Source organism: Triticum aestivum, chromosome 4B (genome assembly GCF_018294505.1).
Source record: "Triticum aestivum cultivar Chinese Spring chromosome 4B, IWGSC CS RefSeq v2.1, whole genome shotgun sequence".
NCBI lineage: Eukaryota > Viridiplantae > Streptophyta > Magnoliopsida > Poales > Poaceae > Triticum > Triticum aestivum.
The window spans coordinates 59,042,506-59,053,144 of NC_057804.1; the positions used below are offsets into that span (position 1 = coordinate 59,042,506).

Sequence of the window (10,639 nt, forward strand, 5' to 3'; positions counted from 1 at the left end):
GTAACCGTACCTCAAGACGACAATGGACAACATCAAGAAATTCAACCACTGAAATACCTGCAAAATTAAATCCGTTGAATCTGACAATCATGCCAAACCTATCTAAGCCGTAAACAAAAGATATAACCAATACAACAGGTGAGCAGCCCCATAGAGCAAATCCATGGTCAGACATGTTGTCGCCAACACGTACACCCGAACCACCAGACGACACCCGAACCACTCCGGCCACCTGCCTGGACTCGTCGCCTGGTCCATCCAATCCAACACGCGCACACGGAGACGCGCGTATATACATGCAGGCCACAACACACACCACACCGATGACACCATCGCTTCCGAAGTCGTTGACGGACGAGCCGATCAACCCAACCAACATCCCCCAAGCTGAAGCCGGCCAAACGCACCCACGTCGTCTTCCCTCCCTTCTCCTCCCCACCACATCGATCGTTCGGCCGAAACCCACGGCAAGCTCGGCGGAGCAAGGACCTCGAGCGCGGCGATAGACCGACATGGTGCTGCTACAAGGGGCTGCCTCGCCGTTGCTCCTCCTCCTGCTGTTCGCCACGGCGGCCGCGGCGGCGCCCATGGAGCTCTACTTCTCGCAGGCGGAGCTGGCGCGCATTGCCGGGTACGGCGAGGAGCCGGTCTCGACGGTGCTGGTGTCCGGGCAGGTCGCGTGCCAGCTCTGCCTCCGGCCAGGCTCTGACCTTCTCACCTTCGACCTGCCAGGTTAGTAGTAGTAGCTCGTAACCGACTCAGTCTGGAAGATTCTTCTTTCTCTTCGTCGTCTTCTTTGTTCCCGCTTGTTCCATGCGCACTCTTTCTCGTGTCTACGAACGAGACTCAAACAGCGCGTTCATCGGTCATATCGCTAGTTTACTATGCTCCGTTTTTGCATGGTCAATATCAAAATGGTTTGCCAATATTTACGTCAATGGATTTTATCCGGTGAGTCTGCTTGACGTGTCGCGTAAAAAGAAAAATCTGCCAGGGCCAAGAATTAAGAGCAAAACTAGCGTTTACCTTGTCACCGATGAAAGCTGTCAACGTGACACATTGACAGTTACCACTTCTTCCAGCATCTTCCTCTTGCGATTCCAACACGTAACAATGCATGATTTTCTACTATTTCCCACATTTCAACACGTCAATCGGCCGGCCGGGGGCCTAAAAACTAGTAGTAAGAAATGGTAGTTAGGCCGTTTGGATGTGCCTAGAGGTTGCCATGCGGTTGAACAAAAATATAAAAACTCAGAAAGATCCTGCGCTCAAAACAACCGTTGGAATTGTTTAGAGATGAACGATCCCTGTCGCTGGCCGGCTGATTAAGACCTTCCAAGAGAGAAGAATGGAAAGAAAAGAAGCGAAGCGACAGAGCAAGTAGCCAAGGCGACGTTGTAACCTCCTCCCCTAACCTCCAGATTGTGCAGCTCGGTGCTGGGAGGAATCATCGGTGTACTGTCGAGATTTAGGTTGGCGGAAGGTCGATGTCATGCGTGTCGATAACACACATGTACAGGTCGCAGTTGAAAGCAGTTCACAAGTTTAAGTCCTAGCTAGAAACGCAACTACAGGCCTACAGCCTAAGTTTAGATAGGCCGGCCAGCGTTCCGTTCGGTGCCATGTTGCTGTTAGCAAAGTTTGGGTTTAACGGCTTCGGTACAATGTGTTAGTTTATGTACGACGGACACTTTTAATTTGCCAGAGCCGCATCCTCCTCCCCTCCTCTCCCCCAAACGGAGTACTTGTGTTCAAAGCAAAAAAAAACAGGGCATTTTGCTGTACCGGGGCTGCTTCGGAGCTATGGGCGCCCGCCTTATCGCCTAGACAGGGAAGAGGTTGACAGAGACGGTACAACCTTGTGCCTAGCTGCAGGCTTGCGCTAGGCCGATTTGGCAGTCCATCTTTTTCCCTCTACTACTACTAGAGAGGTGGCACTTTATATTTCAAAATGTCGGGCTCACGCTCACGGCCATGTTTTGTTGGCCTAATTCCCCACTTTATTTTCTCGAGTCAACCCCATTAGCACCTGGTAGCCAAGAGGAAACACACGATGACCCACTAGCGTCATGGGCAGATAATACTAGTAGTAGTAGCTGATTTGGCAGAGCGGATATGTTTGGTCAAGGAACACACCAAGCCACGCGTGGCAAACCGCATTTCCTCCGCGGGGCTCGGTGCGGTGCTATCAGCACGGGCTAAAAGGGATTGATTCTCCAAAGCCGCTTTAGGTGCTCGGGAACAAGGGCATCCGACATGGGGTTTCCGAGCGCCCGGGGTCACGTCCTCGTGGATTACACCTTCTGCGATTGACAGCTATCCACCCATTTCATCGTCTCAAGAGTGTATTATATGTTGCCACCTTCATTTTCAGTGGTTTGTATTTTGCGGAGTGGCCGTGTATTATTTGCCAAGATTCCCTTTTTTTTTGCGAGATCTATTTGCTGAGATTCAAATGCCTTTGCTCATCTTGCACTGTTTTATTTTAGAGGAATATATTAATATCACGAAGATATCAATTACACCCAGTGTCTGCACCAATAAGATATCAATAAGATATCGAAAAACATTCAGGATGCACACAGCCAAGAACAAAATAGAAAAGGGAGAAATATAAAAACAAAGACCTTGCAGTGACGAAACACTCGCAACACAACACTCTAGCCGCCACCAAAGACAACACTCAAACCGCAAAACAGGTCCTCTAAAAGCGACGCCTCCCAGAAGGAAACAATGCAGAAGCGTTGTCGTCACCCGATCAACATCTTGAATTTTCGCCCTGAAGAAAGACTGAGATCCCAAAATAATGTCTTCAGCAAGGCCATTGCTAGATACAACCAATGAAGACCAGGCCTTGGGTTTTCACCCTGAAAAACGTGACTCGGTACTCGAGAGCACCACCAAAAATGCTTTCCACCTGTGTTGTCGCACCTCCTGCCAAAGTCGCAGCTGCAAGTACTCAAACACCCGACACGGGAAAAACATGTGACGCCATTCTTCAACGCAACCGAAAAACCTCTTCGTCGTTACAAGTCTCCGATCGCAACCAGCATGACTTTCTTCACCTCTGTCAACGCCGTGAAAATCTATACTTATACGTGTCCCATGGCACCGGCAAGATGGTGAAGCTTCACTCCACACCCTCATGAAACCTCTCTAGCCGAAGATAAGGGCGCGTCCGACCGGATCAATTCCGATCTAGATATCCAGTGGCGCCATGTGCCAAAAGCTGAGATCTTCGAGAGGAAGACCGGAACCTGTCAATGTCCAGGTCTTGATGGCCACTTTCTCACGAATGTTTCCACTAACGAACACATGTATCATTTTGTGCTAGACATGTAGGGCATTAGGAAATCTCATGAAAACAATCACACTACCACAACTACCCTTCTAGCCATATAACCACATGGTGGTTCTCTCTACCATTGTACTGTTTCTTTCCTATACCAAGATCTTGAAGACTATACCTTTTTTTTGAGAATTTCTTGAAGACTATACCTAAAGAAATCTTGACTAGACCATGGGCAGCGGCAGGATCCCACTAGGCCTGGGCCTGCTTATTAGACCGCATAGAATGCTAAAAAGGTGGCCTGCGTGCGGCCGTTATGCCCTGGGCCGTGGCTCGGCATGCCCAGGTTGTGTCTCTGCCCCCCTAGCCTAGACCATATACTTAACTCAAATTGTAGACTCAAAAAAAAAAAATTAACTCAAATTGTGTCTCAAAAAAAAACTTAACTAGAATTAGTTCTAAGAAAAAACTTAAATCGAATTTGTTTTTACCAGTGGAGAACAGGGCAGAATTAGTTCTCCCGGCGACCAGAGTTCGACTCCTGCGTGGATCGAATATATCTGGTATTCTCACTAAGGAGACGTGGAATAAGCCAGCTATTCCGTATGGTGCCGGGGTTAAAAAAAAATTCTGTTTCAGCCAGTTTATCTTTCTGCGTCAATATGCATACGCTTTGAGGATCAAAACCCCACATGAGTCGTTGTAGCATGTACGGTAGTATATGTTTACAAATTTTATTTGGTGACGAACACAATCACTCCGGTCTTTTTTACTCTGTATGTAAAAATTGCCTGCCAGCTATTCCGTATGGTGCCAGGGTTAATTTTTTTTCTTCTGTTTCAGCCACTTTATCTTTCTGCGTCAATATGCATATGCTTTGAGGATCAAAACCCCACATGAGTCGTTGTAGCATGTACGGTAGTATATGTTTACAAATTTTATTTGGTGACGAACACAATCACTCCGGTCTTTTTTACTCTGTATGTAAAAATTGCCTGAAGTCAAACTTCGTAAAGTTTGACCATATTTATATGGAAAAAATATCAAAATCTATAATACTAGATTTAAAAAAATGAAAATTAAATTCATGTCGCATCTAGTGATATTGATTTCATACCGTGAATGTTAATATTTTTTGTGTAAAATTGATCAAACTTTACGAAGTTTGACATCAAACAAATCTTATATGCGTGGTGAAAAGGACCGGAGGGAGTATATTTTTAGTAGCATATAACGCATGTTCCGCTTGTTAAATTGACGACCTGAAATCTCGTGTCCTCCTTACAAATCTGGATAGAGGTAGTAGTATTTGCTGATTTTTTTTTCAATTTTCACTAGGCTATAATGAGTTTTTCGCTACCCTCTTATGTAAGGTAATGCAGTAGAACTACACACTAAAAAAATTTTACTCATACTCTGTTTGCTTTTTTTGCCCAAGCAGGTAGTAAGGTGGCAGTAACCTGCACAACTGAAGGTTGGAACACCATGGCTAACTCTGCATTTGCAACAACAAACGAGTACGGCATTTTCTCTATAGAGCTCCCGTCCCGGCTCCACGCTACACCAAGCCTGGAGAATGCATGCTCAGTCAAGGTGCTGGAGCTTCCGCCGGACTCCGCGTGCCGTGTCGGCGGCAGTCACGTGTCCTCTCACGGCCTCCGGCTATCTTCATCGGACGGCAGCGTCCGGACCTACACAGCAGGGGTCATACGGCTGCAGCACGACGGCACACCAGCCAATAAGTGCGTGCAGGAAGAGGACACGAGTGATAGGAGATGAACGATGGTCAGTTCGGATCTTCGTTTGAGTTCATGTTTCTCATGGTTCTTCGAGGGAACGTAAAGATCAAGTGGAGGCGCTGCACGCTTTCGCCTCCCGTATAGCATTGGTGAAGCACATACATGTAGATTATAGGTGTGTTTGATAGACAGCCACTCTGGTATGGCTATTCTCTCCTGAGACATGATGATAAAAGCAAGTTTGTGTATATACAACTGTGATGATGTGTTTAATAGCATGTTCTCATATGTTGAGACATGCTAAGCTGAGATCTTGTATGATGACGATTGACGTGTGTATCTACTGAGATATGCTGAGCCGAGGCTTTGTTTGGTAAGATTTTATGAACTATGAGGATCACAGCCGAAACAAGATCTTAGTACCAGGAGCAAAGTTTGCAAAGCAATTCAGCAATTTGTTAGCAGATTACAACTTATCACACCAAGAAAATTTCAGCAACAATATGTGTACATCTCCGGACAACATCATTTAAGCGCATGCAAAAGCAACTAGAGCTAGGCCAACTCCTCTCATAACTAGAGTTGCATTGCATTGATGGACAGTTTATGCATGAGCACATATTAATTCACTATTTTTGCACGTGTTGCCTATGTAAATAACACAATGAAATTGTAGCAAATAGCAAATTCATCTTATCTGAACATGCGGAAGTGTAGCAAAATCATCTTCTCTGTACTTAGCAAAGCGTAGCAAAAAAAACACTCTTTGCTCAAAGTATTTCAGTGAATCAGCACACAGCACTCATGAGCGCCCTCTGTCGCAAACACTGTTGAAATATGGGTGTCACACACGTCGAGTAATGCTGAGACTTGGGCCGGATCGGGCCAGCACACGTCGTCGAGGCACCGCTCCAACACGTTTAACCATTTCAACTGGATATCATGCTCTTCCTGTCTTTTCAAAATCAACCATTTCGATGCAGCAACAGAAAGCTCTCTGCTTCCATGGATTTGAAGCAGAGGATGACCAAGGCTCATGGCCAACTCCGCCAGTCATCACAATCACACAAAAAAGGAAGGCATAAAAAACTGAAGCACAAACACAATCCACCGGCTGGCACATTACGTTGCTTGCACATACACATCCCAAACAACGTCAGATAACATCTCTGGTCACATATTACAACACAAGGAAGGGGTGGACATAACAGCATGGAGGAGTTAACAGAGTTCTACACGGCAAATTACATTCTAGGACAGATCCAATGAAATCATCGATCGCAGCCAGTCCACAAACTCTGCCTAAAACACGACTACAGTTAAAAAGACCACTCACAGGCGCCAGAAGACATATATGCATGCTTCAGCAAAGGAAGCGAGCCTAGTCCATCTTGAGAAGCCCAGAGCCCGGCGCCGCCTCCGGCGCGGCGGTCGAATTCAGAAGCCAGTCCTTCGCACAGACGAGCGCTTCCACGATCTCCGGACGGAGCGAGCTTCTGTAGTCGTCGAGCACGTGGCACCCTGTTCCTGCGGAAAATATAGAGGTTCCGCCGGTCACCATGGACACCGGGATGGCCAAGATGTCCCGCGCCATCTTTGAGAGCGTCGGATACTTCTGCATGTTGAGCTTCCACCAGTTGAGAATGTCAAACTCTTGGATGCGAGGAGTGAGAGACTCGTCCAGGTACTGCTCTAGCTCAGATTTTGAGGGCTGGGTTGTGGCAATCTCGGAAAGATATATATCAAAGTCTTGAAGGCCATCACCAGCTGAAGGTTGAGTTGCTTGGGTGTTGTTCCCATTGGCAGTAGCATTATCAGTTTTCCCTTGTTCAGCATAGGTCGGTGTTAAGGGGAGCGGCTGTGCGACATAATCCTTGAAAAGGTCATGCACCGAATCATTTACCACCTTAACATACTTCGCAGCCTCAACGCCGTAAATCTTTGAGTAACTGAACTCAACAAGCTTCATCTTAAAACGTGGATCCATCACAACAGCAACAGCTAACACAAGGTTGCAATCTTTCCAGTATTTGTCAAACCTCTCATACATGTCTTTGGCGATGCTACTGAAAATTGGATCTTCGTGTGCTGAACCATTTCCCAGCTCTAGCTGCAGTTTCCAAGCTTCATGGAAGAAAATGTTTGAGGTTGGGTTTCCTGCTGCCATGATGCTATGAGCCGAGTCATAGAGCAGCCTCAAGTAATTGCAGGCAGCCTCAATTTTTTTCCAGTCCTCAGCTGAAGGTGCTTCATTGTAGTTTTCATCAACTGTTTCTAGTGTAATGAAAGCCTGCCTATAATCCAAGGCAGCCAAGAGCATCAGATAGGTTGTGTTCCACTGGGTTGTAACATCCAGACAAAGGGTCTTCGTACTGGGGATCTCCAGCTGCAGAGCAATCTCAGCAAACTTTTCCTCACGACTAGGAGAAGCTTTTATGAACTTTATGCTTTCGCGGATGCTGTAGATGACACCGTGGATTAAAGCAATGACATCTTGTGCAGCCGCATCCAGGATATGGGCATAGCACCTCACAACAAATAGCTGACCCTTAAGCATGAGGTTATTCTTACTGGAGAGCTGATCTCTCAGATTTGCACTGTAGATGTCATGAGATAAGGAATCATTATCCAACGTGATGGTAAATAGCTTCTCCTTCATACCCCAGTCAGTAAGGCTTGAGCTAATAGCTTCACTAAGTGCATTGTCCGAATGAGGCGAAGACACCATCATGAAGCTAAGCATTCTTCGATGTAATTTCCAGTCAGAGTCAATGAACTGCCCAGAAACTGAAACATAGCCAAGAGTTTGACTAGTTGTCCACAATCCAATGGTGAGGCTGATCCTTCCAGGCATAGCGCTGAATGCTTGCAAAAGGTTCTCTTTTTCTTTCTGGTAAACAGCATAAACCTCCACCTCCATTGCATCAACATCAACTACCCTGAAACGAGGCTGCAGACTATCAATAAAAGCAGTGAAGGCTGGTTGTTGAACAATGTGGAGCGGGTAGTCATGCAAAATGATCATCTTTGCCAAGTATGAATAACTGCGGTCTTGATCAAAAGCCGCATTCGCATAACCAGTATATCTGTAACGCCTCTTTGACCGCCTCTCCACGGTACCATCACCATCATTGTCAGTCCCAATTGTAATTGCTAGCTTATGCCCTTGGCCTTTTATCTTAGGACAGGAACCCAAGGTGATGTGCCTCTTGAGATGGCTAGTCCCAGCAATTTTTGAACCAGAGCTGTACGCGAAGGTTTGCTTGCAAAGTTTGCAGCAAGCCCGAGTGGCCCCTCCAGCAGCATCTTCGATAGTGAAGTGCTCCCACACCAGGGACTTCTTTCTCCGGCGCCTCGTGGTTGGAGGAGTGGCCACCTCAGTGATGGCCATCTCATTCCCTTGGAGCAATTCGTCACCCTGTGTTAAGTCCTCGCCTTGAGCCAACTCATCACCTTGAGCTAGCTCATCAACTTCGACCAGCTCGCCACCTTGGACTGCCTCATTACCAGGGTCAACAATCTCATTACCTTCGAACATCTGACTGTCATTGCCAGTTTCATCAGCCATGCTGGAAGTCCCAAAATCTGGCATACATATAACATGGTAAAGTCAGATGCCAGAGCACCGGCTTTTCTAGAGTAGTAGTGAGGCAAAATCCATAAACTTCTACAGGTTCTTCAGGTACGCTTATTTTACAATTGCATGCATGTAACAAGTAAGAAACGGGAATGGATATATTTAAGAGATTTCTATATTTAAATAATAATCTGCAAAGGGTTCTTTCAATGATGTAACAAACTAAAGATCAGACTTAGCAATTAGAAATCATAGCCTTTAATATGCCTTCCAAAAGAAGTATGCTTCGCTGGCCTGCCTCAGTTAAAATGCTTAAAAGCATGACGTATACACAAATTTGTATTGAGCTAAGTTATTAAGTATGAACCACTGTCATTCAGAGGAAGCTTTTGGGAAACGACACCCCACGCCAGTTAAGTTACTCCAGGATGGTCCAACACAGTTAAATTGTACTCCCTCCGTCCGAAAATACTTGTCATCAAAATGGATAAAAAGGGATGTATCTAGAACTAAAATATGTCTAGATACATCCCCTTTTATTCATTTTGATGACAAGTATTTCCGGACGGAGGGAGTAGTAGCTCTAGTAGTCTAGTCTCAGTTAAATTGGTAACAGCTCCAGAGAAGTTTGTTCATCCGCAACTCAGTGGTCACTGTTCCTTCAGAATATTAGCTTAAGCTCTTTCCTTTTTAAAACTATACTACAAGTTTAATGGGAGCACAATCAAACTCACGGTGGAAGTGGCTAGAGACAGGACTTCAAGTTCACAAATTTATGCATGAAAATTTATGGCTCCACATGCTTGTGCAATCACAAAAGCTTACGGATCAAAACAAACAGGCACGGCGTCTGCACGCCTCCATGTAGCTCCCCAACCCCACGAATCGAGCTGATCTCTCTCCAGATTCCCCCATGGCGCCTGCCGAATGCTGGAATAATAAATCTAGCCTATGTGCTTCCATACGAGATCGCTGAATGGAAAATATATTCCGCAGAAAGCACTAAGCACAAGAACCCCGCATGGCCAGCACAACGGAACAGACAGCTTTGAGGTGATTCTAAAACATGAGTAACAATTTGGGCCATGAGCGAAGAATCCCCATGGGTAAAACTAACTTTTTTTTGCCTGACGAACGAACCCTAGATAAATCAATCCCTCGCAGGGCCCGCCCTCGGCCCAATCGGACCGCGCGAGCGAACGGAACTGCAAGCAAACAGCGATTGAACAAACGCGCCCGGAAAGGAAAAAAGCCCAGAAATTTCGAACGCTCCGGGCAGATCCGAGCGAGACGAGCCCAAACGGGCTCAGATCTGAGCTCGGACGAGGAGGAACGGGAAAGAAATTAAAACCCGCTGCGCGCAGGAGCAGGACGACGGGCGGTTCGGTCAGGAAAGGAGAGGGATTTGGAAAGTTTTGGGAGCTTTACTTACGGAGAGCGAGAGGAGATGATCGGGAAGGAGCGCGGAGTGGCTAGGGCTCGGCCCAAGAAGCACCAAGGCCGAGCGAGGCGCAGTGTGAGATTGTAGATCTGGTTTTTGCGGGGGGAGGAGGGGAGGTGGGGGACGGGGGAGGCGTTTGTAGGTGGCTGGCTGGGGGAGAATTTCTTTGGTGGGGGGTGGAGGGGAGTGAGTGACGTTTCGATGGGCTCATCACGGGTCCCGGCCCATCGGGGCCGCGCGGGCGGGGAGGCAGCGCGGGCGGGGAGGCAGCAGTTACCGGTGCGCGCGCGGCACCCGTGCCGCTGCCGGCCGGGCCACCGTCGGTGGGGGAGCGGACGCGCGCGTGATGGGTCGGCCGGCTTGCGGCGGAATCGTTTCTCTGCTTTCTCGGAAACTGTTTCGCGTTGCTTGAGCTTGGTGAACTGCGAACACCGGGGGCGGAGTAGCCTTGGCAAACTATACCGCCAAGCAGAACAAAAGGATCCCTTAAAAAAAAGCAGAACAAAAGGAGGGTTGGACTTTATTAGAAGTTTAATTAGGTTGCAGTTTTGGTTTGTCACATACACCACGAAAGCCTGTGTTTGTTTGTT

General features: G+C 47.1%; 2 protein-coding genes across 3 annotated transcripts; one reads left to right on the plus strand and one right to left on the minus strand.

Annotated features, from left to right (window-relative positions):
- Nucleotides 1–309: 309 nt before the first annotated feature.
- Nucleotides 310–5,408, plus strand: LOC123091005 (uncharacterized). The gene is made up of 2 exons (XM_044512394.1): nucleotides 310–732; nucleotides 4,734–5,408. The coding sequence occupies exons 1-2, from the start codon at nucleotides 513–515 to the stop codon at nucleotides 5,069–5,071; spliced, it is 558 nt and encodes a 185-aa protein (XP_044368329.1). The 5' UTR covers nucleotides 310–512; the 3' UTR covers nucleotides 5,072–5,408.
- A 738-nt stretch (nucleotides 5,409–6,146) lies between these two features.
- LOC123091006 (zinc finger BED domain-containing protein RICESLEEPER 2) lies at nucleotides 6,147–10,233 on the minus strand. Of its 2 annotated transcripts, none has more exons than XM_044512395.1 (2): nucleotides 10,041–10,233; nucleotides 6,147–8,616 (listed from the first exon to the last, which is right to left on the minus strand). In XM_044512395.1, exon 2 carries the CDS (start codon nucleotides 8,597–8,599, stop codon nucleotides 6,413–6,415), a length of 2,187 nt encoding a protein of 728 aa, XP_044368330.1. In that variant the 5' UTR covers nucleotides 8,600–8,616; nucleotides 10,041–10,233; the 3' UTR covers nucleotides 6,147–6,412. The 2 variants fall into 2 exon arrangements, with proteins under 2 accessions (XP_044368330.1, XP_044368331.1); XM_044512396.1 differs by lacking the exon at nucleotides 10,041–10,233 and adding an exon at nucleotides 9,434–9,987.
- Nucleotides 10,234–10,639: the final 406 nt, after the last annotated feature.